Source organism: Aaosphaeria arxii, assembly GCF_010015735.1.
Source record: "Aaosphaeria arxii CBS 175.79 unplaced genomic scaffold BU24scaffold_4, whole genome shotgun sequence".
In the NCBI taxonomy this organism is placed as follows: Eukaryota; Fungi; Ascomycota; class Dothideomycetes; order Pleosporales; genus Aaosphaeria; species Aaosphaeria arxii.
The window spans coordinates 3,153,825-3,177,461 of NW_022983477.1; the positions used below are offsets into that span (position 1 = coordinate 3,153,825).

The following is a 23,637-nucleotide window of genomic DNA, read 5'->3' on the forward strand; positions in this document are numbered from 1 at the left end:
TTGCACCAGGTGATGTGTATATTGTGGTTCCACGAATCATGTCAATTTCTTCGATGACAACGGCTCGATCCTGAACGGCAAGAACCTCTTCCCTCTCTCATCCTTCCAACTATCCGTCAACGCCTCCAATCGCTCAAACCTAACTTCGGCGACCGCCTCATATGCCTTCACTGTCTTCTCCGACCATTCATCCCGCTCGTCAGCGACCATAATCACCTCATCCGTGTTACCATTGTACTTGTATTGCGTCCAGGGCTCTTTCCCGTTCGCGAATTCGATCCACAGCTGAGCGTGGCGGTTGGAGATATTCTTCAGCCTCTGTGTCGGGTACCTGAACAGGAAGGATCGGAAGACGAAGTAGACGTCGACCCAGTGGTGCGCTTGTTGATATAGTCCGTGGCCTGGGAAAGGATTTCTCACGTCAAAGACGTAGCGATATAATTTCTTAGCAGGATTTCTGCTGGCTAGTCGGGCGAGATTATGGTTTGGTGCTATGTATGGTGTTATTCCGTGTTTGGTTTCACAGGCGGAAGGGGAGTCTCTTACCATCGAACAGAGTATCGCCCAGCCACCGCATCGCGGGGGTAAGGAAGAGGATTGGATCCATGTCGGGTACGATGTTGTACGCCTCGAAGACAATGTTGGCGTTTTCTTTGCCAATTTTCTCTTCCAAAGCTTTGATGAAATGGTTGGGTTGCACGCCCGCCGCGATTCCAAAGGATGATTGGCCCTGTGAAAGTGGGAGTTGTCAGTTAGAAATTATGTCCTAGATCTCACAACACGAAGACGTACCTCAAATCCCGTCGATCCCAGCACGATGTCGTTCACCCATTCGCACTGCTCAAGCAACTCCAGGCCTCGATCCCAAGCCACGGGTGTCTTTCCAAACCAAGCCTCGTCATGAGTTGGGAAAAATATCTGCCCTACGCCCGAGAGGTGCGCAGTTGCATTAACAATGGCCTGCACATCAACCTCTCTGGCCTTATCTAGACCTGCCTGCCCTGTCTCTTGGATACCCAAAGTCTTCAAAAGCAGATCAAACAGCTCATCCGCTTCTTCAAACGGCACAGGCGCAGTCATCGGACCGACGACCCCAGACATCAGAATGGCCCTCTGGAACAGCGGGCCCGAAGGCGGAGGAGCAGCAAGCATATGTGCACAAATCGACATCGAGCCCGCCGACTCCCCGAACACAGTCGTCCTTGCGGCGTCTCCTCCAAATCCGCCGATGAATTTCTGCACCCAGAGGAGCGCGTTCCGCTGATCATACAGGCCGAAATTCGTATCTCCCTGCGGCGTCTTGAGGAATCCCAGCGCGCCGAGTCGGTACTGGAAACTTGCTCCGATCACAGGCGTCTTGTCCGCGATAGACTGCTCGACCATGAAGGCAGTGTTGTGGGCGCCGTCGATCTTACCTAGGACAAAGCCGCCGCCGTGCAGATACAGCATGACGGGGATCTTCGATGACGGTGTTCCCGAGGAGTAAGATCGAAGCACCTCCAAGGGGACGTTGACCTGGATAATCAGGCTTTTGAATTCATCGGCCTCGGGTATGGGTTCGCCTGGGAGAAGACCTCCGACGAATGCATCTGGAGCCCAGGTCTGTGGACATGCGAAACTATGGTGAAGAATATCGATCAGCACTTCTCCTTTCTTTTCTCCCTCACGTTTAGCATCCAAAGGGAGGTTGATTTACCCTGGCTTCGTGAAGTCCCGATTCGTACTTGACAGATCCTCGAGCAGGGCGGAATGCTGGAAGCGGCCCGGTAATGTTGCGTATGGCACGGCGCGGAACTGGACGACGTTATTCGGTGCGATTACTCCGGTCATGGAGCCCAATTCCGGGTGCTCGAATGTGAAGGTCGGTGTTGATTCATCGTAGCCTGACATTCTGTTTTCTTTTCCGTTGCGGGGATCTCGTATGATGGTACACAAGAATTTTTCCGATAGCAATGTTTGTATACGCCAAATTCGGTCTGCGCAAATGCTTAGTTCCCGGAAAATAAATGGAGTATCTTGCTTGACGCAGTGGTACGACTAGGAAACTCACTTTTTATACACCGTCGAACCCGCTTATCTCGCGATTCTAGTCCCTTTGGTGGAGTTCTCTAGGTAACTGACACACACGTAGCTATGTTGTGTATGGGTAGAACGTCAGCGCATGTCTACCTAGTACCTAACCCACCGGCTTGCCAGCTGGAGACCAGGGCCGTTTACCCGGTGGGCCTTGCATGCTTCTAGGCTTGAGTTGGCCAAACATCCTGCCAGCTTCTACGAAGTTAGCTGTTGGCAACATGGTTTGAAAGGTCGCGATCTGACGGTTTCGCCGTTTTGGTCGTGTCTGGGTGTGGTTTGCAGCGCCCTTTGGAGAGAAAGGGCGGGGGAAGGAATGAAGATGGGTGGTTTGGGGTGAGATTTCTGGGAGAGGAAGGGCTCATGGGTATAAGGAGCGTGTATGGGTGGTAAGATGAGCATCGCGCGCGTGGGGAATAGGAGATAAGTATTGGTGAAGATGGAGGTTGAGTACCTAGGTAAGTATTAGATGCGAGGTACACGGCCATGCTTCCCCAGACGATTTCCCGAAGTGGAGGTCTGACAAATGTCTTTGCACCCATGATAACTATCTCTACGTTCGGCGATAAAATGTTTCGACTGCTTATACTCATCATTAACCTGCTTGCTATCAAGATACAAGGCATTAATCCTTTGGTCATGCCTGGTTGCTTCGGTGTTGACAAAGTCTGCGAACATCATGTTCTCTATCTACTAGACTATGAGTATGATTTCCGCTCCTTCTGGACTCGGATCAATCAAATCTTCGAGCTCCAGATGGTAATTGACCCTACGTTTTAACGTATAGCAGAATTGATACTATCTATATAGTCAAGCATCTGCAGACGAACTCATAGCTTGCAAACGTACATGCACAGTATTGCTACTCCTCTTGCCTTCATTCCAAAAAGAGCAATCCCTAACTTCCACCTTTCCCAATCATGCGACCGACAAGGTGCTAAAGGAAACGTGATTGGCCCAGACATGAGAGCAACGGATGTGGTCAATACGTATGATATCGTTGCGAACACTGTACGTTCTGAGGGATCACAAACTTAGAGATGGGTGAAGGGGAGGATTGAGAGTGATAACCATGTATCTCATATGTATTCACCTCCTTCAACCTTGTGCTTCGATCCCGCATCAGTATAGCAATGCGTTATAGGGTAAAGAAAAAGGCAATCCCTTCACATACGACCATTGGACTATGAAAACAGGGCTTCCCGTTCGCTCAGCCATACTTAAGCATAGTACCGGCGGACTAGTAGTTGAGTGGGTGACCATCAGCGAATCCCCGCTGTTGTATGTATTTTGTTTTTTTGGACTTTTTTGCTTGTGTGACTGAATCGTGTGATGTTTGGGGTGGATGAGTAGGATAGGGGAGTGGCGGGTTGCACAGGAATGAAATATAGTACGGGAGCGTCAGCTTCAGTTTGGATGTGTGTTGGAGCCTGGAGTAGTGTTGTCGGTAAATGGTTGCTCAGGATGCCGACGGCCAATGGCGGAGAAATGAGGGTGTGGGTTGGCGAGTACATATTTATCTTGAGAGAGAAAGCTTGATATGATTATATGGCTACCCAAAGTACTACTACATGGCAATGTGCCACTCTATGATCGCTGAGAATCGAGAGACAAAAGGCATCATAGTCTTAGATTCGATTAGCGCATTCTAATAACATCTACGTCATCGATCAATTAGCACGTGCCTTTCACTATCGAAGTATGTACCTAGCACAAAGACATAGTATATATCTTTTACCTCTTGAGGACGAATACAAGAAATGATGCTCAGCTGGCGGAGGGGCCTTTCTCACACTCGACACTTGCAAACTATAAAGCCCCATCGGAAACCAATACATATCCTCTCACCTTTCCGCTACTTTCACCAACAATCAACCATGGCAAGCCCAAAAAAGCGAAAGGCTGGAGACGAACCAGCATCAAAAGCAAAGAGAAACAAAGTCGTCATTCCCGAATATCACCTCACACCTTCACGCAGGGATGACTCAGGTGAAACTGTGTGGCCAGCTCCGCAAGGACAGATTGACCGCGCGAGGGAGATTATCATGGAATGGCAAGTATCTCATATTGCTACAGATTGAGAGTATTCAATGCCTCATTTTCTGACGACAATCAGTGCCAAATCTCAAAAGTCAACAGTGATTCTTCCAGATAAAGATGCCGATGGGCTATCCTCTGGTGCTATACTCCACCACACACTCACGACGTTAGGACTCTCGGCATCCAATATATCAGTTTACTTCCCGAAGAAGGGAGAGACAGTTTTCGATGAAACCACACGAGATGCTATCGCTGCTCTCGAGCCATCATATGTCTTCGTCCTCGACCAAGGATCTCGGAAGTCGGGATCATTGATCGACTCTCCTGCTCAATGCCTCATCATCGACCACCATCACGCCGAGGAAAACGGATTCCCCGCCGGAGCAGAATACGTTACAGCTCATGACTGTCCACCGGTAGCAACAAGCTCTCTCCTCACCTACCACATCTGCCTACCTCTACACCCTCAGCTCGAATCCAAAATATCCTGGCTCTGTGCTGTAGGAACCCACGGCGACCTAGGAACCACACTCAAATGGCTCCCTCCATTCCCGGAAATGACCTCGACCTTCAAAGACCACCCCAAGAAAACCATCAACAGCGCAGTCTCCCTCCTCAACGCCCCCCGCCGCACCGCCGAGTACAACGTCTCTGACGCCTGGACCGCCATCATCGCCGCAACCTCCGGCCCCAGCACTATCATCTCCAACCATAAGCTCAACGCCGCGTCTTCAGAGGTCGCGCGCGAGACCGAGCGATGCACGCACACGCCCCCCAAGTTCTCCGCCGACGCCACCATCGCGGTCCTGACCATCAACTCCCTAGCCCAGGTCCACCCAGTCATCGCAACCCGCTGGGCCGGGTTCCTCAAGTCCGACAAGTTGGAAGTGGTCATGTGCGCCAACGAGGGGTACCTCCCCGGGAAAGTCAATTTCTCGTGCAGGGTGGCGAAGAGTGCGCGGGCGAGGGAGGGCGAGGACAAGGTGGATATCATTGCGAAGTTGGAGGGGATCGTTGAGGGCCATCGGGATCTGAGGGAGAGGTTGGGGGAGAGTTTCGCGAGGGGGCATAAGGAGGCGAGTGGGGGGATCGTGGGGAAGGCGGAGTGGGAGGAGTTGAAGAAGCTTATGGGGGTTGGGGAGAATACGAGGAAGAAGGCGGAGAGTCCGAAGAAGGGGGCGCCGTCGCAGAAGAATACTCTTACTAATTACTACTCTAAGGTTTGAGAAGCCTTACACATAACTATATATCTTAGGGAGTAACCTGGGGTTTGGGGGATATGGCAAGTATTACTGGCATGGCATGGCGGTCTGGGGATTTTGGGGAGTTACGGCATATATCATTGGCATGGCATGGCATGGCGAAGGTAGTTCAAAAAAAGAAAAAAAAAACTTGAATTAATCATTATCCTATATTACAAAAGCTCAGGCGTATTATGCGTGGTCATCTATTAATGGCCTGAACAACTTCCAAAAGAGCAGCAACACACTCGGAAAGTAGCGCGCTCATTTAGCTTCATCAGAAAAACTACTCATCCTCTTCCTCCTCGGCCGCCTTGGGCGCGAGGACGTACCTCTCCACGCCGTGCTTGTCAGTGCCGTGCTCGAGGGCCAACTTGCTGAGAGCAGCGATCATGTTCTCGACGGCGGGATCCTTGCGGCTGCGGTCCTTGCGGCCTAGGTCGTCGAGCCACTGGATCTTGTTGAGGAGGTAGTAGACGATGGCGATGATGATGGTGACGCCGATGGAGTAGGCCCAGATGACGACGACGGTGACAATGTCAACCCAGCCGTCCTCGCGCTGCTTCCAGGACGAGTTGGGCGAGGTGATCTCAGGCCTGCCGGAGAGCCAGCCGAAGAGACAGAAGAGCGTGGCGATGGCGTCGACACCGAGAATGGCAAAGACGAGTTGGAGCGAGGGAAGAGTCTTGCCACCACGAGTGACGAAGATGAGCCAGTTCTCAGTGAGAGCGATCTCGAGGAAGAGGACTTCCTGGACGGAACCGAAGTTCTGGATGATGCCGCCGTTGGGGAGGAACATCGTGGCGCGAACGACCCAGGTTGCCAATGCAAGCAATATACCAAGGATAACGGAAATGAACCAAATCTTGGGAAGCTGCCACTCGACGGGGCGTTCTTCAGAGTGAGCGTTCTAGAAATTGTGTTAGAATTGAAGAGAGAATGATTTAGGGCGAGAACTTACATCGTAAGCCACAGCGACGGTTGCAAGATCAGCGAACAGAGCGATGAAGACAATGAGATCAGCTCGGACAGTCTCTCGCAAGATGATCATGGACAGGGCCAAGTAGATCTCAAGATGCAAGCAGAGAGCGATACGGTACTGGATGTAAGCCTTCATACGCTGGAAGATTTGACGGGAGATCTTGATGGCCAAAACGATGGTGCTGAGACCAGGAGCAAGGAAGACAATATCGGCGGCAGCTTGAGCGGCTTCGGAAGCACCCTCGACAGCAATACCGCAATCGGCTTTCTTCAAGGATGGAGCGTCGTTGACACCTGATAATATTAGCTAAAGTGCCTCCAGTAGTTGATGATCTAGAAACTTACCGTCACCAGTCATAGCAGTCAAATGTCCACGCTGTTGCAACATTTCGACGACTTGGTATTTGTGCTCGGGGAAGACTTCGGCAAAACCATCCGCGCGTTCAACAAGATCATGCTGAGTGGTACCACTAAGACCACCTGTGTAATAGAGTCGTTAGCGAATATACTATAATCGGATATCATACTACTAACCATGAATGAGCTTCTGAGAGTTGTAAACCTTTGTGCCGAGTGCCAACATCTTGCAAGTTTCCTTAGCAATAGCAATAGCATCACCACTACAAACAGTCAGTTTCAGTTTCTATGAGGAGTCTCGTGCTTTCACTTACGTCAACATCTTAACGGGAACACCGAGTTGCTGAGCCTCGACGATAGTCTGGGCGGTATCCTCACGAGGGGGGTCAAACATAGAGAGCAATCCGAGGAGAATCCAGTCGCCATCGTTCTTCTGGTAAGCAACACCAAGGGCACGGAAACCTCTGCGCGCAAATTCGGCAGTCTTGTCCCTGAAGAGTTTGGCAGTCTCGGGATCGCAGTTGGTCAAGTTGAGGATTGCCTTTGGTGCTCCCTTAGCGCAGACGTACTTATCAGGGCCCAAGTGGCAGACGGCGGTGATGCGCTTGGAGACGGGATCAAAGGGTGTGAATTTCTCAGTCCTCCAGCCCTCAGCAAGAATGTCACGAGCCTTGGGGTAACGTCTGATGGTGAGAAGCGTGATCTTGTCGATGGGGTCGAGCGACTTGAGATTGTGGGAAGATGCGAGTGCAGCAACGGCCATCATCCAGTTCACGTCCTGGCCCTCGGCAACATAAGGTTCACGGATACTCAACTGGTTAGCTGTCAAAGTACCAGTCTTGTCAGAGCAAAGTACGTCAACACCAGCAAGAGACTCGATAGCAGTCAACTTTTGCACAATGGCCTTGTGTTCGGCCAAGTATGCAGCACCGACAGCCAGAGTGGTGGTTGTGACAACAGGAAGACTGCAACATAGTTAGCTCGATTCTCCATTGACAGATTGGTGACACTTACCCGACGGGAACACCAATGATGAACATGATCAAAGCCCAGTGGAGCAGAGTCTCGGAATCGCCCCAGCCAGGTCGTGCCTCAGCAATTCGCAGATGACGGAAGAAACCTCCAATCCAAGCGATGAGGATGAAGAAGATGACCAAAACCAAAAGACTCGTACCGATCGAGTTCATGATTGCCTTGAAATGACCTTGATCTTTTGCGCCCTCGACAAGCGAAGCGGTGCGACCAACGAATGAAGTCTTAGCACTTGTTACAGCGATAGCATAAGCCTTTCCGCGCTTGGCACCAGTAGTGTAGTAGGCAATTTCTCCCATATACTTCTCGACAGCGAGGGATTCTCCAGTGATAGCAGATTGATCGCAAGCGACGAGGGAATGTCCTTGGGTAATAGGTCTTCCCTCGTCATCATCATCATCGTGGTCGGCCTTCTCGTCGTCTGGATCATCTTCATCAGAGAAGCCTTCTTCTTCCTTGAGTTTGTTGTAGATGGCGAAGTCTTCCGGAGAATTGTAATCACAAATCAAGCGAGCGTCTGCAGGGACAGTTTGGCCTTCCTCAATGATGATCTAACAAATTAGCAAAAATTTCCATCTCAATGATAAGGGTTCACATACAATATCACCAGGTACGATTTCTCTAGCGAGAATTGTCTGAGGGTGGCCGTCACGAATCACCGTTGCCTTCATGGCAATGTCACCCTTGAGACTAGCGACGACATCGGCAGCTTGTTTCTCCTGGTACCAACCGACGAAGGCGTTGAGCAAAAGAATACCACAGATAACTCCGAAGTCGATCCAATCGCCAAGACCAGCGGCAAGCAGAGCAGCAAGTTCCATAACTGGCAATTGTCAGAATGTTGTTTGGCGTGCACGTGCAGACTAACTTACCCCATAGAATGGGACCATTGAAATAACCGAGAAACTTCTTGAACATGTTCTCCTTCTCAGACGAGATCTCGTTCCATCCCGAGCGTTTGCGACGGAGCTCGGCTTCTTCAGTGGTAATACCTTGGCGAATGTCGGTATTGAGCCACTCCTCCGGCACGAGTTTAGAATCCGGGACAGGAGCTTTGGGGTTAGGGTTATTCTTCTTCCTCCAGAAAGCCCACCATGGATTTTTCTTGGGTGTCGTATCGTCATTGGCTGATAGTGTTCGAGGGTCTCGGTAGTACTGAATGTACTTCTGTAGAGCGGAATATTCATCCATTCCCTCGAATTCAGCCATGCTCACAATGGACTTCCTGTGAGATGTCGCGGTCGACATTGCTCGCGGGTGCTCTGCTCTCTCGACGTCGTCATTTTGCGCGTGCTGCGGGTGCTCTTGGTTTCCGAAATGTATCTTCATGATGGGCGACAATTGCTATTGACCTTTTTGCTGTCGATGAAAAGATACACCTGGAGGGGCCTCTGTGAGCGGCGGTGGAATCGAAGCTGCCAAAGCACGGTCACTGGCGAGGGTATCAAGTTGGCGCTGGTGGACAAGGCAGAGAGGGGAAGATGGGTTTATATGAAGCCAACGCGTGGAGGCGCTCTGACTGACGTCGGGTTCAACAATGGCTCGTATTTTCAAATATTAGACTTTTCCGTGGACCATGAGAGAAAGAGCAAATCACTGTCTCAAGCCGGCAGATCCGACCGGAAGCTCTGCGCGAATTGATACACTTGGGACCGAATAGGGCAAGTGTTCAATATGATGAAGCCGATGGGTTTCTTGCACCAATACTGATTGGTTTGGGTCTTTAGCTACCCGTGACCATGGAGGAAGAAGCGAAAGAAAATGCCGCAAGCAGTTCCATTTCGTTTCTTGACACCGGTGGACCATCCTGACTTCGTGAGAGGACGCCTCACGGCTCCATGTGACCATCTTGAAGCAATTGAAGCAATAGCAGCAACATGCCACCCCCTCGACAGGTTTCTGACAACGGTCAAGGGATACTGTTGACCGGTAATAAACATTGCCCCTTCAACAGTTGCTATGAATCAAAGGGACGGGAAAATACTGCGGGGGATGACGCGGGTGTGATCAGTCAAGCATTGTTTGGTGGTTGGGGGTGGGCGGCATAGGGCGGGTGGGCCGGATAGATGTCAGCCACGACAAGCTTTGATTTGTAGAGGACAAGCTTTCTGCACGGTTAGCGTTGGGGCTAGCGGTATCACATCCTTGAAGAGAGGGCGAGAGGACGGCCCCAACACCAGGATTCCTTTAATGGTCGCCTGTTCGCTCACCAGAGCTCGGCCGTAGCTGGCACAATAGAAGACCGAAGAGGATTTATTAGTTAGCTCGATCGCCCGTCTTTGTCATGGATGTTGTTTGCGCTGCGGAGTTGTCCAGTCTGTGTATAACTATGCATGTACATAACTCGACAATGGAGCCATTTGATGATCGTCGTAGCATAAAAGATCTTGTTCCTACTCCGACTCAATCTCCACGGCAATTTCGAGTATCAATTGGAAAAGAGGAATAGTGCAATGCCATGCCATTCCATCATTGAATGCGTTCGTCTTTTGAGGTGCCAAGAGTGATGAGAGGCGAAACATCTCTAGCCTTGCCGTATTCGTAACCACAAACCGGGGAAACATTCTTCATGGTACATACTCGTAGCATTCCACACACTGGTAGTCGGGTTGAGATGCGCACTGGACTCCTCAGTCGTACTTTGGTAGAGAGTTTCTAGGTCTCTGGGCACGAAATCGATGACTAGAACATGCACAACAGACTCTTACCTTTGGTCGACAAGTGCAGAAACTTCAATTATTGATATTGGAAACCTCAACGATCTGGATTGCTTCATTTCTCCCAGCACTCAATTTGCGTTATGCTGGCACTGTCCAACTTTTCACAACTGCGGTTCAGACCGAAACCGGACAGCTGGTTTGGTAACAGCTCGCCCCGTATTTGGCGGAGGTCACGGATAACGAATTTCAACAGAAATTCGCCGAGAGGCCGGGATTACTTAACCAGTAGGTACCTGAAAAGATACGGATATAGAACACAGCAGACCGCGTGGGGTCTGTGTCGTCTCGAGATATCGGCGGATTCTCGAAATCGTGTTATCTGCAGCTCGGAGGTATGCGGCATGCAGAGAAGCAGAAAATTAGCGCAACAGGGCGTCAAATTGGCTATTGCGCTATTCACCGGGAGAGATACGAGTACGAATCCCCAAGTACGTGCTGCACAACCCTGCTACCGCCTTTTTAGTTAGAAATACAAGCAATTACAAGTAAAACGACTCGTTCGCTTATATGGCTCTCACCTACGTCATCCGCTCACGATACCTACCTACCTAGGTAGCTAACTCGTAGCAGAATGGATTAAATAACGCTTTATCCATGAATATAATCGCAACGCCAAGTATTCAGGAGTGCATTTCAATGTAAAAAGGATTATATAGGTTTCATTGAGACATGAAGAGAAGGAAAAATTATTTCCGAAAAATGCCTCTTTCATCTGCTTCTCTTCTGAACGAGCATCTAACCGGACGAGGCTAGTCAAATCGTTCAGGTTCGTACGAATCCCTTCATTAAGATTCTTTTCCAAGCAAAATACATTATATTCCAAGACTCTGCACTCTCGCCGACTTCTCCATCGAGAAGGTTTCGAGAACCCCCGTAAAAGGATCTCCCTCACGGCTCCAGCAGGCGATGCGATATGCAGTTCAGATCCGATGTCCGAGTTTCGACTCACGCTAGCCGCTCTGGGGGTGCTCTTGTGGGTACACAGCGCGATGACTGATCAGCATCCACCTGCCACTAGCCACTCCTCCTGCACTCCTCCTCGTCGTATTTCCGGAGGATTCGCAGGCGCTGGAGATGTTATTTCCTTGCAGCCCTTTCGTGATGCTGGTGACGTAGGTCGGACCCTGAAGGGTGCAATACGCCAAAGCCTCGTGCGAGCGATAGGAACGGGTTGAGGTGGCGGCGGGAAGTGGCTCGAAGAACGTTGATGAGGGAAAGGAGTACCGGGATAGTAGTGCTGATAGGAGGATAGTAAGTTGTCAGCGGTGTACTGTTGACTGCTAATAGGTTGTTGGCTTAAGATGGCGGAGCATATGCTGGCGAATCGAAGAATTGTCCCTGGATCGACTGTGGCGTATTCTACAAAATTGGTGTGAAAATTATCTGTATACAATATGTCGCTTGTCTCGAAAGACATTGCAGTCAGAGAGAAGGCATCGCCTAATACTTCCATCGATGAAGAGGGGCCCAAATATATGCTTCAGAATCATGAGTGGGCATCAATGTAGCAATGTAATTTTGGTTGATGTTCAATTATTGTCTATGTCTATTCCATATAACCTTTTGGGGTATACTATACGTCAAAGGAATCATTACACATTATCTATTTATTTTTACCCCCGTCACCTGCTCTTTTATAACTTTTTAGGACGAATTCACTTTTGACAGGACCTGCGAAGTCCATTCCCAAACCTTCTGTCCGGCCCCTTCACCCCGCAGACTATCCAAAACCTTATTGCTCGGGATGGCGCTCGAATCGGAATGCACGATGTATGCACCGCTTCCGACCACACCATCACTGCCCTTTTCCGCCTGTTCTAGGTCACGGGAGAACTTTGGCGTCGTCGCAGCGTACAGTGCCCTCTCGCCCGCCTCGTCAACAGAGTATCCGATAATCTTGAAGATGAAAGTTGCGACATGATCGAAGAGAAACTGCGCCCAGCCTGGCAGACCTTTGATAGAAAGGCCCGTTCCGCCCGTCAAACCGGGGAACTCATGGACGAGAGAGATGGACTGATTCTCGGGTCTCTTAGCGAACTCCTCCAAGTACAACGACACCTCCGAAGCACCGTGATCAGCAGCCTTCGGGAGGCTGAAGTTCTTCTCTAGCGCCATGTCGTCTAGAAACAAATTTCCCTCAAGTCCGCCAGCCAGTACGCTCACTACTCTTGCATGGCTTGATTTCCTTAGATACGGCGCAAGAGTGTTCAAAAAGACCATGCGGGAGTAGAATCGAATCGACTGCACGCGGTCGACGCCGGAGCCGTTGTCTTCTCTGTTCAACCCCACGTATCCAGGGGACATGATGAGGAGGTCGACTTTCGCGTCCTGTTGCCTCGAGACGTGGCGTGCGATCTCGTCGGCGGCGAGCTTGGCATCTTCGAGGGTTGTGAGGTCGGTTGCCAGGACGGGGATGAATGTCGCGGATGTATTGATAGATGTGATTGTTTCTTTGAGGCTGGAGAGTTGCTTCTCAGTTCGTCCGACTACGTAGATGGTCGCAGGGGTGCCAGATGTATGTCGTGCGAAAGCACGCAAGGCGCCCAGGCCGATGCCGTTGGTGGCGCCTACGAAGACGGCGGTCAGGTTTTGGGAAGACTTCTCCGAGAAGAAGGCCTTGTTGGAGGAGAGAATTTCTGCGTATTTGACCATTGTGTAAAAATATGATCTTGTGTTTGGTTTATTGTGAGATTGGTTATGTGAAGTGATGTGATTATTTAAAAGTATTGATATTGATGTTTTGGATTTGATGATAGATATTGTGAATATTGTATGTTGTTCGAAGATTGTTGGAATGTTGTGTTTAATGTTTGAGTTGACTTGGATGATGGAAGTTAATGTTATTGAACATGCTTCTCTTATATACATGCTTTGCAACCCTTTCGTCGGGCGTAAATATCGATGTCGACATTTGTAAAGCCATTGTTGTTTTCTAAGCTCGGACCATGAGGTTGTGGTTAACGCCGACACAGCGAGGGAGCGAGGAATGGCTTGTGGTCGCATAAGCTGAATCCTTACGGCCAATCAAAAGCCACTCGGTCTGTCCCCCTCCTTCGCCGAACGATTATAAATGCGCCTCCAAAACAAGTAAATCCAGGAACAGGTTTAGCCATGACGTTGTGGACATATTTCATTTCGCATGATAATTATATTATGATAGCTACAAGTTATTGTACCCGGCCATAAGGCAAAAAAGACCGAAGTTTCCTGATATCGCTCGTATGGGCCTACCGCGGCCGTAGTGGATTCATGAAGCTCTTCTCGGCCCGCGCCGCATTTGGTCCGCCTGGGCAGCTACTGTATAGTGCTGCATATCTACAGAGTACGAAGTACGGAGTACATTCCCGTTAAATGAAAAGAATTGGACTTGATATGCTCTGCCAAAATCAAGCATCCATCTCTGGGCCACGGAAAAGTGTCTGCAAGACGTTCGAGAATCCCATCAACCGACTGGGGGCCTTCTCTGTGTTGGCTTTCTTCGTCAGGTCCCCGATCTTCTCCCACATCAGCTGAAGCTGTATGTGACCTTCCGGAACCCCTCGCTGCATAGAGCCCCATCGGAATTGCCAGAGAGATGTGTTCTCTCCCTTCTGTGGCGCTTCTTTTGAATCATAGAAGCACGCGATGTCTCCAAAGCAAAGGAATGGATACTCGAAGCCATCCTAATTCAAGTTAGCGTGATGGGTCGATCATGAATGCTAGCATCAACAGGGAGTACTGTGTATCTCTCTACAATGATTCCACACTGCTAGAAATTATTCTCGAACAGAGAAAGAGCTCAAGAAAATGTTGTCACTTACGAGAGTGTAAAGCGCATCCATAGGCTTTGCAACGTTCCCTGGTGCGCAAGACCAGGCGCTGTCTCTTCTTCCGTAGTAGCTGTCCAAGTTCTTCTCGGCCTTGGAATTCGTGAAGCTACAGTTCCCTTTGCTACTCGACAACGTGCTCGGGTAGGTGTTTATGTGTGCGAAAACACCGCAATCCTCTTTCTTCTCTCCACTGACGAATCTGCCTAGATCATCCAAGCATCCTATGATCTGGGAAGGGTTGGCTGTCTTCCAGTCGTCGGACTTGAGAACATGAATCCGTCCAACACCGGTAAAATCATCTTGCGTGACTGATCCAGCCCGCGAAAAAGTTGCTAGAAAGCATACAACGGATATAGCTACAAGTCCGATCATCTTGATATCGTGGAGGAGATAGGTAACGAGGGATCGACCGGCTGGCTTATAGTATATACAAGTATCGTAGGTTGTCTGCGTGACGTCCCTCGCCTCTTTTATATTGCCAAACCGGCCGCTACTACCTGGAACGGCACAGTATTAATTTCTGGAGAAACCATGGACCAGGCTTGGGTCGGGGTGTTTCCTTACTTTCCCCAGTCACGAGCTGCACGATAAATGACGATCCCAAGAGGAACCGAGCACAGTGGGTCGCTGTCGTTGACGTCTCCGTAGCACAATATTCGAATTTTTCCCTGCTCGACGGGTTTATCAAGTGAAGCTCGCTTCGCCTGCGACGTCGTTCAACGTCTATCAGTACTTCAGCCGGACGCGACAGCGGGGAGAGTTGGTCGGGGTTCGATTTGAAATTATCAGAGTCGCAAGGGAAAGGACACGGAAGACAGGTTCTTGACGGTCGCACAAGCAGAGCACGATGGCCACGCCACAGCAAGCCACCAGCGAAACAAGGCCAATCGGAAGAATGTTTGTCGAAATATTGGAGGGTTGTGTATATTAGGTATCGAGAAATCCGGCAGATGCGGAGGATGCTCAAAAGGCGGGGTGTTTTTTATCCGTACAGGCTGACATGGGAGACGTGACATATGTCATTTCTCTGTAAGCAGAGGACTATGGGGGACGAGTACATGTGAACAGTTCAGGATGTTTTACATACTCGCCAAAATTGTACATGGTAATTTGATGGAGAGCAACGGGATTGGCTAAACCGGTTTGGGGAAGGTTCGCTAAATGGTCAGGCCAGCACCCCAACCCAGCCACAATACAGACAGTGTGTTCGTCGTCGTCAGCGCCTGTGTCTGAATGCGCAATGTACGCCGCTGCAGCTTGGTCCTCGACTTACCAAGCAAATGGCTCTCAACGGCAAAAACGTCGACAAAAGGCAAATTGAACCCAGAAAGAGGAATCTCTCTTCTCGCCTCTCCCGGTTTTGGAAAGTCCATAGCCTCACTAGCGTCCTTCCCTCCAAAGACAGCGATCCAGGCACTCCAGGACGGGACAACAGCCAGGCGGGAAGCACCCAAACCCTGTCGACATTCTCCCAGCCCAATGGCTGTCCACTTCTGAATCTCCCGCGGGAGCTCAGAGAAATCATCTACGACTACCTGCGTGGGACCAACAGCTTCAGCATCATCGTCTACACCGACATCGAAGCCCCTGACGACATCGACGAGACTCACTACGATGCACCTCAACCTCTCCAATTACCCCTGGAGTCCGGATTCTTGGCATATCACGGCCTCCAGCCCCCCGTGAACCTCTCGCTGGCGTGCCAACAGCTCCACGCCGAACTGTGGGATCACGCCTTCGAGGTCGGGCCCCTCACGCCGCATGCCGATGAATGGCGCTTCGACCCCACGTATCGGAGGTTGTCAAGGTCAGTCCGACTCCGGCACGTGCAGAGGATTCTAGTGCGCGTCGAGCTGGCTAGCATGCGCATGGAGACGTCGATAGGGGCGCTTAAGTATGCGCCTATCGAGCTCGAGGACTGTGTTTCCAAGGTGCAAGAGCTGGCTGGGCTGCTGGTGAGGGTCTTAAGGACCGGAGCGAAGAGTCTTAGGTGGATTACGATTGATTGGATTGATGAGTTCGACGGTGAGGGGAATTGGGAGTTGAAGAGTAGTGTGCTTTTACCTTTTGGGACGCTTGAAAGGGTGAGGATTCAGAGAAATAAGACGATGGTCAGGGAGAGTGCGAGGGAGGAGATGGAGAGGAAGCTTGATGATACTCTAGACGGCCTTTCTGCGATGGCTTGATTGAGGTTGGAATGGGATGAGGTTCAGGGATCTGGCACTAGGTTCTTGGTCGAGAGGAACGGCCAAATGCATCGATACACTAATTCGCCTTGTAGATATTGGTTGTGGATCAACGCTAAGCGTCATATGCGTGTTTTGTATACTAAGGGTGTTGTTGTATGTAGGAGAAGTCACATGATGGCCTTGACTGCCAAAATTGGTTAAGCTATGGTATATATATATTGTTGCGGAAACATAGATAGACGAAATTATACACGTGGGAAAGGTCTTAAGATTCATTCGTTCTTCCAATGATATAATGCTTCTGGATATTTTCAGTATGTGAAACATAGTGGTATGCATGGTATAGGAACGTTATGCAAAGCAGGATAGACGCATTCGGAGTGTGTTGGGTCCTGTTAGCAATTCACAGAGATACCACGAAAAAGGGTGCCGTGGTCCTCTTCATGATCAGATTTCGCGGACGGCGGAAATAGCTGTTGCAATTGGGCAGGTGATTCCATAGTAAGTAGTCCAAAGCAGGTGGCGGGCGCAAGGCATTGTTGTATACAAAGAGCATTCCATAGCTGGTCCGTAAAACTCAGTGTTTTCGCGACGTCGACTATATGCTTCGATGTAGAATTGAATTATCGTTGTAAATCCGTATCGTACTGGACGCTGTGGTGTGGTTCAATAGCTGTTGATAGATATCGGAACGATCGCATCGGAATGGGCGAAATTGTCATTGTTTCCCTGGTCCAGTCACGACGTCTCTGCAATTGGAGGAGAGGTCACAACAATGTCGGTGGCGAATACTCGATCCTCAGACATGTACAAGCTCACAAGAGTTGGTACATGATATCTTTTTGCATAGGCCTCACGATTTGGAAAGTCGCTGTGGGCTGTGGACGTGATTTGCTGCGTTGGCTCGTGCAATTGCAATGTTAGATGGGACAGTTCGACCAGCAGGTCATAATCAGACTCAAGAAGTTGTTCCAAATGTGGTCCAGTTTGTCCATGTGTCGCGTACGGCGGATGCGATGGACGTGTAGATAGATGCCTGCTGTCACAAGAATGGGGAAGTTGGATGTCGGGCAAGATTGTGTGAAATCAACTCAACCGGTTGCTCGCCCTGCCGGTACCATTGCCGTAGTCTTTGCCGTAATCTTGTTTAAGATCAAAATCCGGTCACCTATGCGTCGTACCGTGTCGGAGGTGAATCGCTCTGCGATCTCCTTCTCAGCAAGGCAAGCCGTTCCCAACTCTTCTTTGGGCAGTCTGACGTCTTTAAACAGTGGGCCGTAGACCTGATGATCGTATGCTGCAAGTCATTGTTGGGAGGCTGTAGATGGCATGAGGGTCCAGATGCCATGGCGCGCTCCGGAGCCGGAGCGTAGTGCGTGGAGGCCTATTGTTCGCTCAAAGTTCGGGGCGACTGGTTGAACATGAAGTTGCGCAGACAATGTTGGAACATTCAGTTATGCATTGGTGGAAACTGGGAAGGTTAGTTTATTGACATGGAGAGGAGATGTTCGGGATGTTCATACTCCTTTACTCATATTTTTCCACGAAGCTGATGTCGCGCAAGGACAATGGGAAGCATCATCAACGTTCTATGATACTCAGAGGGTTGTTCGTCTTAAGTAGAGCGAATCCCGAAGGTGACCGAGCTATAACCATTCTCCGAAGAAAGGGCTCGCTTGAGCCGAGAGATGGGCGATCTCGGGGAAATGAGCGGCCATGACTTGGAGACATCTCGTAGCCGCAACTAACTCCGCACACCAAAGACCAGTCTCTCCAGACAAACCACAGAAGAACACGAATGATCATCACGCACACGCTCTCCCGCAGCCGCCGGGCATCCCGCCGAGTCTTTCCCCATCCTTCAGCCGCTCACTCCCAAGAAGCCCTGGATCTAGGCGAACGCCTCGTCAGCGTGGTCGTTACCACTCGTAGATACGAGCACCATGTTCGACCATCGAAGCGTGGATACCCGCGCCTTACAGCAAGGCTGGCATGCTGGATATAGCATCATTATCCTACTCCTAAGAGAACTTGCAACATCACGGTTGATGAATGTTTGGGCTGCCACTGCGGATATATACTTGATATGAATGATGAGATGGATGATTGAGTTTGATTTGAATGATCATCAATTGCAGAGTGTCAATATTACGTCTTCGAATAGTGATCTCGCAGATGTGATGTGATGTGATTGATGTGGACTGCCGTGTTTGAGCATCCTCCGTTGTCCCGCATCGCATCGCATCGCATCGAATCTCCCAAGCGGCCATCGGCGGCTACTAAGTCGAAAGTAGTAGTTCGTATCTGGTCTGGAGATTGTACTGTGTACACAACCTGCTCGAAATGTGGATGATATTGTTTCCCATCGGACAGTTTCTCGTACCATCAGAGCGGAGGGAATGGATGACCCGGAATTCTATTTGCATCGTTCTCCACAGACTTACGTAGTCCGCAACGCGCGGTTGACGTTGGCATGAAATGTGAAGCATCGTGAGCTCGACCGAGCAGCTGCCGAGCTATGTGCAAAGCAAATCCGGGTGGGATGAATGTACCTAAGGAGGTAATACCTTCCAAAACTCTACTACCGATATCTGGAAAGATGATAATGTCCAACCTAGCAGCGGGGCCAAATGACCATGATCGAACGGCTAAGCAACTTAGGTTCCAACCCCTGGCGCGTCAATGAAGCCGCCAGAACCATTCGCTGCAACCCCGCATCGTCTCCGTTTGAGTGTGTGTGAGACTGTGAGTGCAGATGCGGCGTGTGTGAGGTGTTTATTCCCAAAGACGACATTGATGTCCGTCGAGACTGGAAGCATCCACCAACTCCACCAGTCGCCTACTAGACACTAAGAGACTAAGAGAGGCATCTGCAACACATCCACACAGCCTGCCATGCCCTGCCCAACCCACTCATCCACTCCTGCACAATAATGAAGTGGGGAAACTAAGTCCGTACTACCCTTTCCCTTCCCTTTACCCCTTCTTGCGTACCGATTTGAGGAAAGCGAAGGCGAAGGGAGGGAGACACCTCGATGGATAGATGGATACTTGCGGTACCTAACCACACCCCGTACCCGGCATTCTTGCCAATATAAAAAGCTACCCCTCATGCTGTCGTGATCTTTTTGTTTCTCCATCCGACATCTTCCTCTTTTGTGCAAAAGTTCCAATCCTCCAACTCTTCTTCATTCTATTTTCGGATACGTCACCTTGTGCGGTTGACATATAAACCTATCCAAACACCACCCCTCTTTCCTCCGTCATCTCTACGCACTCTAGGAACACCAGTTCTCTACAGTACTTAAGAAGCTCTACTCCTTCTTCAATCTCACATCTCATCAATACTTCACAATGGTATTTCTCCGCTCTGTTTCACGGCTTGCCCGTCCTGCCTCTTCTGTCCTCTCCGCGCGTGCTGGTCCACGACTCACGTCCGGAAACCAATTCCTACGACAACCCAATGCTTTCAGAACGCTAACCGCAACCGCTACTCAACAGGGAAAAGTTCTTCTCGTCCTCTACGATGTAAGTACCAATTGCAATTCCCTCGTGCGATCTGCATGAGACATAGAAAGAGATTCAGACAACTAACAATGCATCTAGGGTGGCATCCACGCCGAGCAGGAGCCCCAGCTTCTCGGAACCACTGAGAACGAGCTTGGTATCAGGAAATGGCTCGAGGACCAAGGCCACGAGCTCGTAACCACCTCCGACAAGGAGGGTGAGGGCTCTGAGTTCGACAAGCACCTCGTTGATGCAGAGGTCATCATCACCACCCCGTAAGTACTTTTTGTTATGTACAAGTACCCTAAGCCTAATTACGAGTCCCGGCGCGTCGGAGCTACCCCGCACTACTAAGCAAGCGAGCCCCGCAGTCCCCTTGCTTCCAGAGCTCTCCCCATTTGAACATTCCAGATCACTTTGTTATTGTCATTATTAAAGCGCCCGACTGCACATCAGCCGGTCTGGCACGGTGGTCGATCAATGAATGAACGAATGCAAGCTTACATGATGGTCAACCAGATTCCACCCTGGATACCTCACCGCCGAGCGCCTGGCTAAGGCCAAGAACCTCAAGATCGCTGTTACTGCTGGTATCGGTTCCGATCACGTCGACCTCAACGCTGCCAACAAGACCAATGGCGGTATCACCGTTGCCGAAGTCACTGGATCCAACGTCGTCTCCGTCGCCGAGCACGTCGTCATGACCATCCTCACCCTCGTCCGCAACTTCGTCCCCGCCCACGAGCAGATCGAGCGCGGAGACTGGAACGTCGCTGAGGTCGCCAAGAACGAGTACGACTTGGAGAACAAGGTCGTCGGTACCGTCGCTGTTGGCCGCATTGGTGAGCGTGTGCTCCGCCGTCTCAAGCCCTTCGACTGCAAGGAGCTTCTGTACTTCGATTACCAGCCTTTGAGCCCCGAGGTTGAGAAGGAGATTGGCTGCCGCAGGGTCGACACCCTCGAGGAGCTTTTGGCACAGTGCGATGTTGTCACCATCAACTGCCCACTCCACGAGAAGACTCGCGGTCTCTTCAACAAGGACCTCATCGCCAAGATGAAGAAGGGTATGTTACTTTCCGAATGACCGAGCCATGGCGCATGACTGACATATACATCTAGGCTCATGGCTCATCAACACTGCCCGTGGTGCTATCGTTGTCAAGGAGGACGTCGCTGATGCCCTCAAGAGCGGTCACCTCCGTGGATACGGTGGTGATGTCTGGTTCCCCCAGCCTGCTCCCAAGGACCACCCACTCCGCACTGCTAAGAACCCCTGGGGTGGAGGCAACGCCATGGTTCCTCACATGTCTGGTACCTCCATCGATGCCCAAAAGGTAAGAACTCTACATGTGCCCTGATATCGAATCTAAGCTAACACCCCAAAGCGATACGCTGCCGGCACCAAGGCCATCCTCGACTCCTACTTCTCTGGCCGCCACGACTACAGGCCCGAGGATCTCATCGTCCACAACGGAGACTACGCCACCAAGGCCTACGGCCAGCGTGAGAAGAAATGAACGATTTTCGAGTTCAAATAAAATAATGCTCTGTTCTTTGGCGCACTGGGTGCATCCAATTTCTGTATGAACAATAATGAATAAAGTAGAATTACGCCTTTCTATGCAAGTCCCACTGTGATGAAAAAGCGCCGCGTTGCTTGCGAACTTCCTAAATGCGATGAAGTGACGACGGTGATGGGTATCGAAAAGAAGCACAGAAATCATATCTGACAGAGATATTTCAAACAACAGTTCACCGTCCGCAATAATACGGCTCAGATATGAACGCAGTCGCCTCACATAGTTATCTCGACCTCGACAGCGACCGCCTCCTCTCATCCTCATGCTCATCGTCGCTATCGTCCTTAAACCCCTGTTCCAACTCCCTACTCAACCTCCTATCCTCCTCGCCCATCATACTCCTCCTCTGCTCCAGCGCCTCCCTCCTCCTCTCATCAATCGGATCGAACCCGACCATCCCCTCCCCCTCCTCATCGTCAAATAACTCGTCCTCCGGGTTCTCCCCGACCCCACCACTCCCATCCACCAGCCTCCGCTGCCTCCACCTCGCCGCCCACCCCGTCGGCACGAACAGGTTGTACACGGCGTCCGAGACCCGGGTCCGCCACGACGCCGTCGTGTCCGCGACGTTGGACGTCACGGGGAGGTACTGGCTGTAGCGGCTGCGGTGCCGCCGCACGAAGGGCACGATGACCCACGCGACGAGGACGTAGAGTATCGCGGCTGTGAAGAGGGGGACGAACATCGTCTATATGCATCGTTGTCAGTTAAGGAATAGTCCTGGAGGGATATAGGGTGCGGCGTAGTGGATTCTCCCATCCCGAGAAGACGAGACCCAGGACACTGGGAATGGGAATGGAATGCGAGCGACATCACCGCCAGCACCGAATCAGAGGGAGGAACTAGTTATCGAGTCCAAAGGTCGAGTAGAGTCTTCCCTCCTCCGCGGGCGTGGGGGGTGCGCGCGTGTATGCGTGGAACGGAGTAATGCATACCTTTAAGAAATGAGTGAATCCCGCCATGTTTTTGTGTGCCGCCGTTTATTTATTGTTGATGTTTATTGTTGCGTAAGAATGAAAGTGTGCCTTCTTTGCGTCTGGGCCGCTGGCGAGTCTCGTGGGCGAGTTGTTGGTTCTTGGTTGGGAGGATAGGTTGCGTTGGTTGAGGGTGGTGCTGACGCCAGGAACGCGCACGCCGTTGCGCACCCGCTGCTGAGTACACGGTAGTCTAGCTGGAGGATCGGGGGATGTGAGAGCGAGCGTGGGAAGGCGTTGGTTCGACGCCAGCTGAGTCGGAGGTGGGTGTGTCGCGGGTTGATGATGATGGATGAGGGAGGGTTTGGAGGCTGAAAGTAAGACGACGAGGTGTGGTGAGGTCCGAACAAAGCTCGTGGTAAGTAGTTTAGGTACGAGGAGATGGGTATCGCAGGCACAGCAAAAGCCAGCGCATCTGCTAACGTTATTGGAAACCGATCGTACTACGGACGGCCAGTTTTACGGCCTCTACTGTGGCTAACTGCTGCCAACGGGTACGGCGTGCGCTCTGCAAACCTGGAGTACGAGAAGGGGACGGGGATTAACGACTTGACACGAGACGGTCGGCGATCAAAGCACACCTGCATCTGGATGGATGGGTATCGCAGCGCAGGTCTTCACCGTGTTGTAGTCTAGACATATCATCAATTCACAGTGATTGAATTAGTTGATTGGTAGTTGGTCTTCCTATTTCTGGTATGTTCGCAGTTAACTAGCGAGTAAATGATCAGCGGCCTGTCTCTTCCGTAGGTATCTAGTAGGTTTGCGTGATCTTTCAGCTGTCTTGAGTCTTGAAGCTTAGTTGCCTTACTTGTTTAGTCGTGGTCGGTCTGAGTTTGGTTTCAGGAGAAGTCTCATTCCCAATCCGGCAACTCTTATGATACATAGAACTTACGAGATGCAAAGTATTTGTGTAGGGAGTAGAGGACAAGGTATACCTAAGAATAAGATGGATGACATGAAGGCAAACTTGAGAATTCAAATGTTCCACTAGGCTACGGAACACTCTTGACCCACGTACAGTATCGTGTCTCTTCTCTTCACCATCTCGTCTCTTTTTATTTTTGTTCTGGCTTATCTTGACTTTGTAGGGGTCTTGTGCCCATCCCTCTACCACAACAACTCCTACCACGA

At 50.7% G+C, this 23,637-nt stretch overlaps 9 protein-coding genes across 9 annotated transcripts; 4 read left to right on the plus strand and 5 right to left on the minus strand.

Moving 5' to 3' along the window:
- Window positions 1-36: 36 nt before the first annotated feature.
- BU24DRAFT_347024 (alpha/beta-hydrolase) lies at window positions 37-1,830 on the minus strand (the record flags this gene model as incomplete). Its single annotated transcript, XM_033523510.1, has 4 exons — window positions 37-491; window positions 547-730; window positions 793-1,618; window positions 1,697-1,830. The coding sequence occupies 4 exons, from the start codon at window positions 1,828-1,830 to the stop codon at window positions 37-39; spliced, it is 1,599 nt and encodes a 532-aa protein (XP_033384688.1).
- Window positions 1,831-3,950: 2,120 nt separating this feature from the next.
- BU24DRAFT_441552 (DHH phosphoesterase) lies at window positions 3,951-5,462 on the plus strand (the record flags this gene model as incomplete). The annotated part of the gene is made up of 2 exons (XM_033530449.1): window positions 3,951-4,126; window positions 4,190-5,462. 2 exons carry the CDS (start codon window positions 3,951-3,953, stop codon window positions 5,337-5,339), a joined length of 1,326 nt encoding a protein of 441 aa, XP_033384689.1. The 3' UTR covers window positions 5,340-5,462.
- A 178-nt stretch (window positions 5,463-5,640) lies between these two features.
- BU24DRAFT_409462 (plasma-membrane proton-e) lies at window positions 5,641-9,053 on the minus strand (the record flags this gene model as incomplete). The annotated part of the gene is made up of 8 exons (XM_033525919.1): window positions 5,641-6,264; window positions 6,316-6,629; window positions 6,681-6,815; window positions 6,870-6,955; window positions 7,007-7,657; window positions 7,707-8,275; window positions 8,324-8,547; window positions 8,597-9,053. 8 exons carry the CDS (start codon window positions 9,051-9,053, stop codon window positions 5,641-5,643), a joined length of 3,060 nt encoding a protein of 1,019 aa, XP_033384690.1.
- A 2,925-nt stretch (window positions 9,054-11,978) lies between these two features.
- BU24DRAFT_422704 (uncharacterized protein) lies at window positions 11,979-13,388 on the minus strand. Its single transcript, XM_033528054.1, has one exon. It carries the CDS (start codon window positions 13,094-13,096, stop codon window positions 12,089-12,091), a length of 1,008 nt encoding a protein of 335 aa, XP_033384691.1. The 5' UTR covers window positions 13,097-13,388; the 3' UTR covers window positions 11,979-12,088.
- A 442-nt stretch (window positions 13,389-13,830) lies between these two features.
- On the minus strand, window positions 13,831-14,625 carry BU24DRAFT_409464 (uncharacterized protein; the record flags this gene model as incomplete). Its single annotated transcript, XM_033525920.1, has 2 exons — window positions 13,831-14,106; window positions 14,245-14,625. 2 exons carry the CDS (start codon window positions 14,623-14,625, stop codon window positions 13,831-13,833), a joined length of 657 nt encoding a protein of 218 aa, XP_033384692.1.
- Window positions 14,626-15,533: 908 nt separating this feature from the next.
- BU24DRAFT_409465 (uncharacterized protein) lies at window positions 15,534-16,439 on the plus strand (the record flags this gene model as incomplete). Its single annotated transcript, XM_033525921.1, has 1 exon — window positions 15,534-16,439. The coding sequence occupies one exon, from the start codon at window positions 15,534-15,536 to the stop codon at window positions 16,437-16,439; it is 906 nt and encodes a 301-aa protein (XP_033384693.1).
- A 2,544-nt stretch (window positions 16,440-18,983) lies between these two features.
- On the plus strand, window positions 18,984-19,686 carry BU24DRAFT_422709 (uncharacterized protein; the record flags this gene model as incomplete). Its single annotated transcript, XM_033528055.1, has 2 exons — window positions 18,984-19,002; window positions 19,104-19,686. Coding segments are annotated over 2 exons (211 nt in total), but the record flags the coding sequence as incomplete, so codon positions are not given.
- BU24DRAFT_422710 (uncharacterized protein) lies at window positions 19,661-21,506 on the plus strand. The gene is made up of 5 exons (XM_033528056.1): window positions 19,661-19,970; window positions 20,049-20,224; window positions 20,469-21,013; window positions 21,069-21,283; window positions 21,335-21,506. Exons 1-5 carry the CDS (start codon window positions 19,797-19,799, stop codon window positions 21,464-21,466), a joined length of 1,242 nt encoding a protein of 413 aa, XP_033384695.1. The 5' UTR covers window positions 19,661-19,796; the 3' UTR covers window positions 21,467-21,506.
- A 24-nt stretch (window positions 21,507-21,530) lies between these two features.
- Window positions 21,531-22,549, minus strand: BU24DRAFT_200363 (uncharacterized protein). Its single transcript, XM_033521809.1, has one exon. The coding sequence runs from the start codon at window positions 22,212-22,214 to the stop codon at window positions 21,753-21,755; it is 462 nt and encodes a 153-aa protein (XP_033384696.1). The 5' UTR covers window positions 22,215-22,549; the 3' UTR covers window positions 21,531-21,752.
- Between the last annotated feature and the right edge of the window lie 1,088 nt (window positions 22,550-23,637).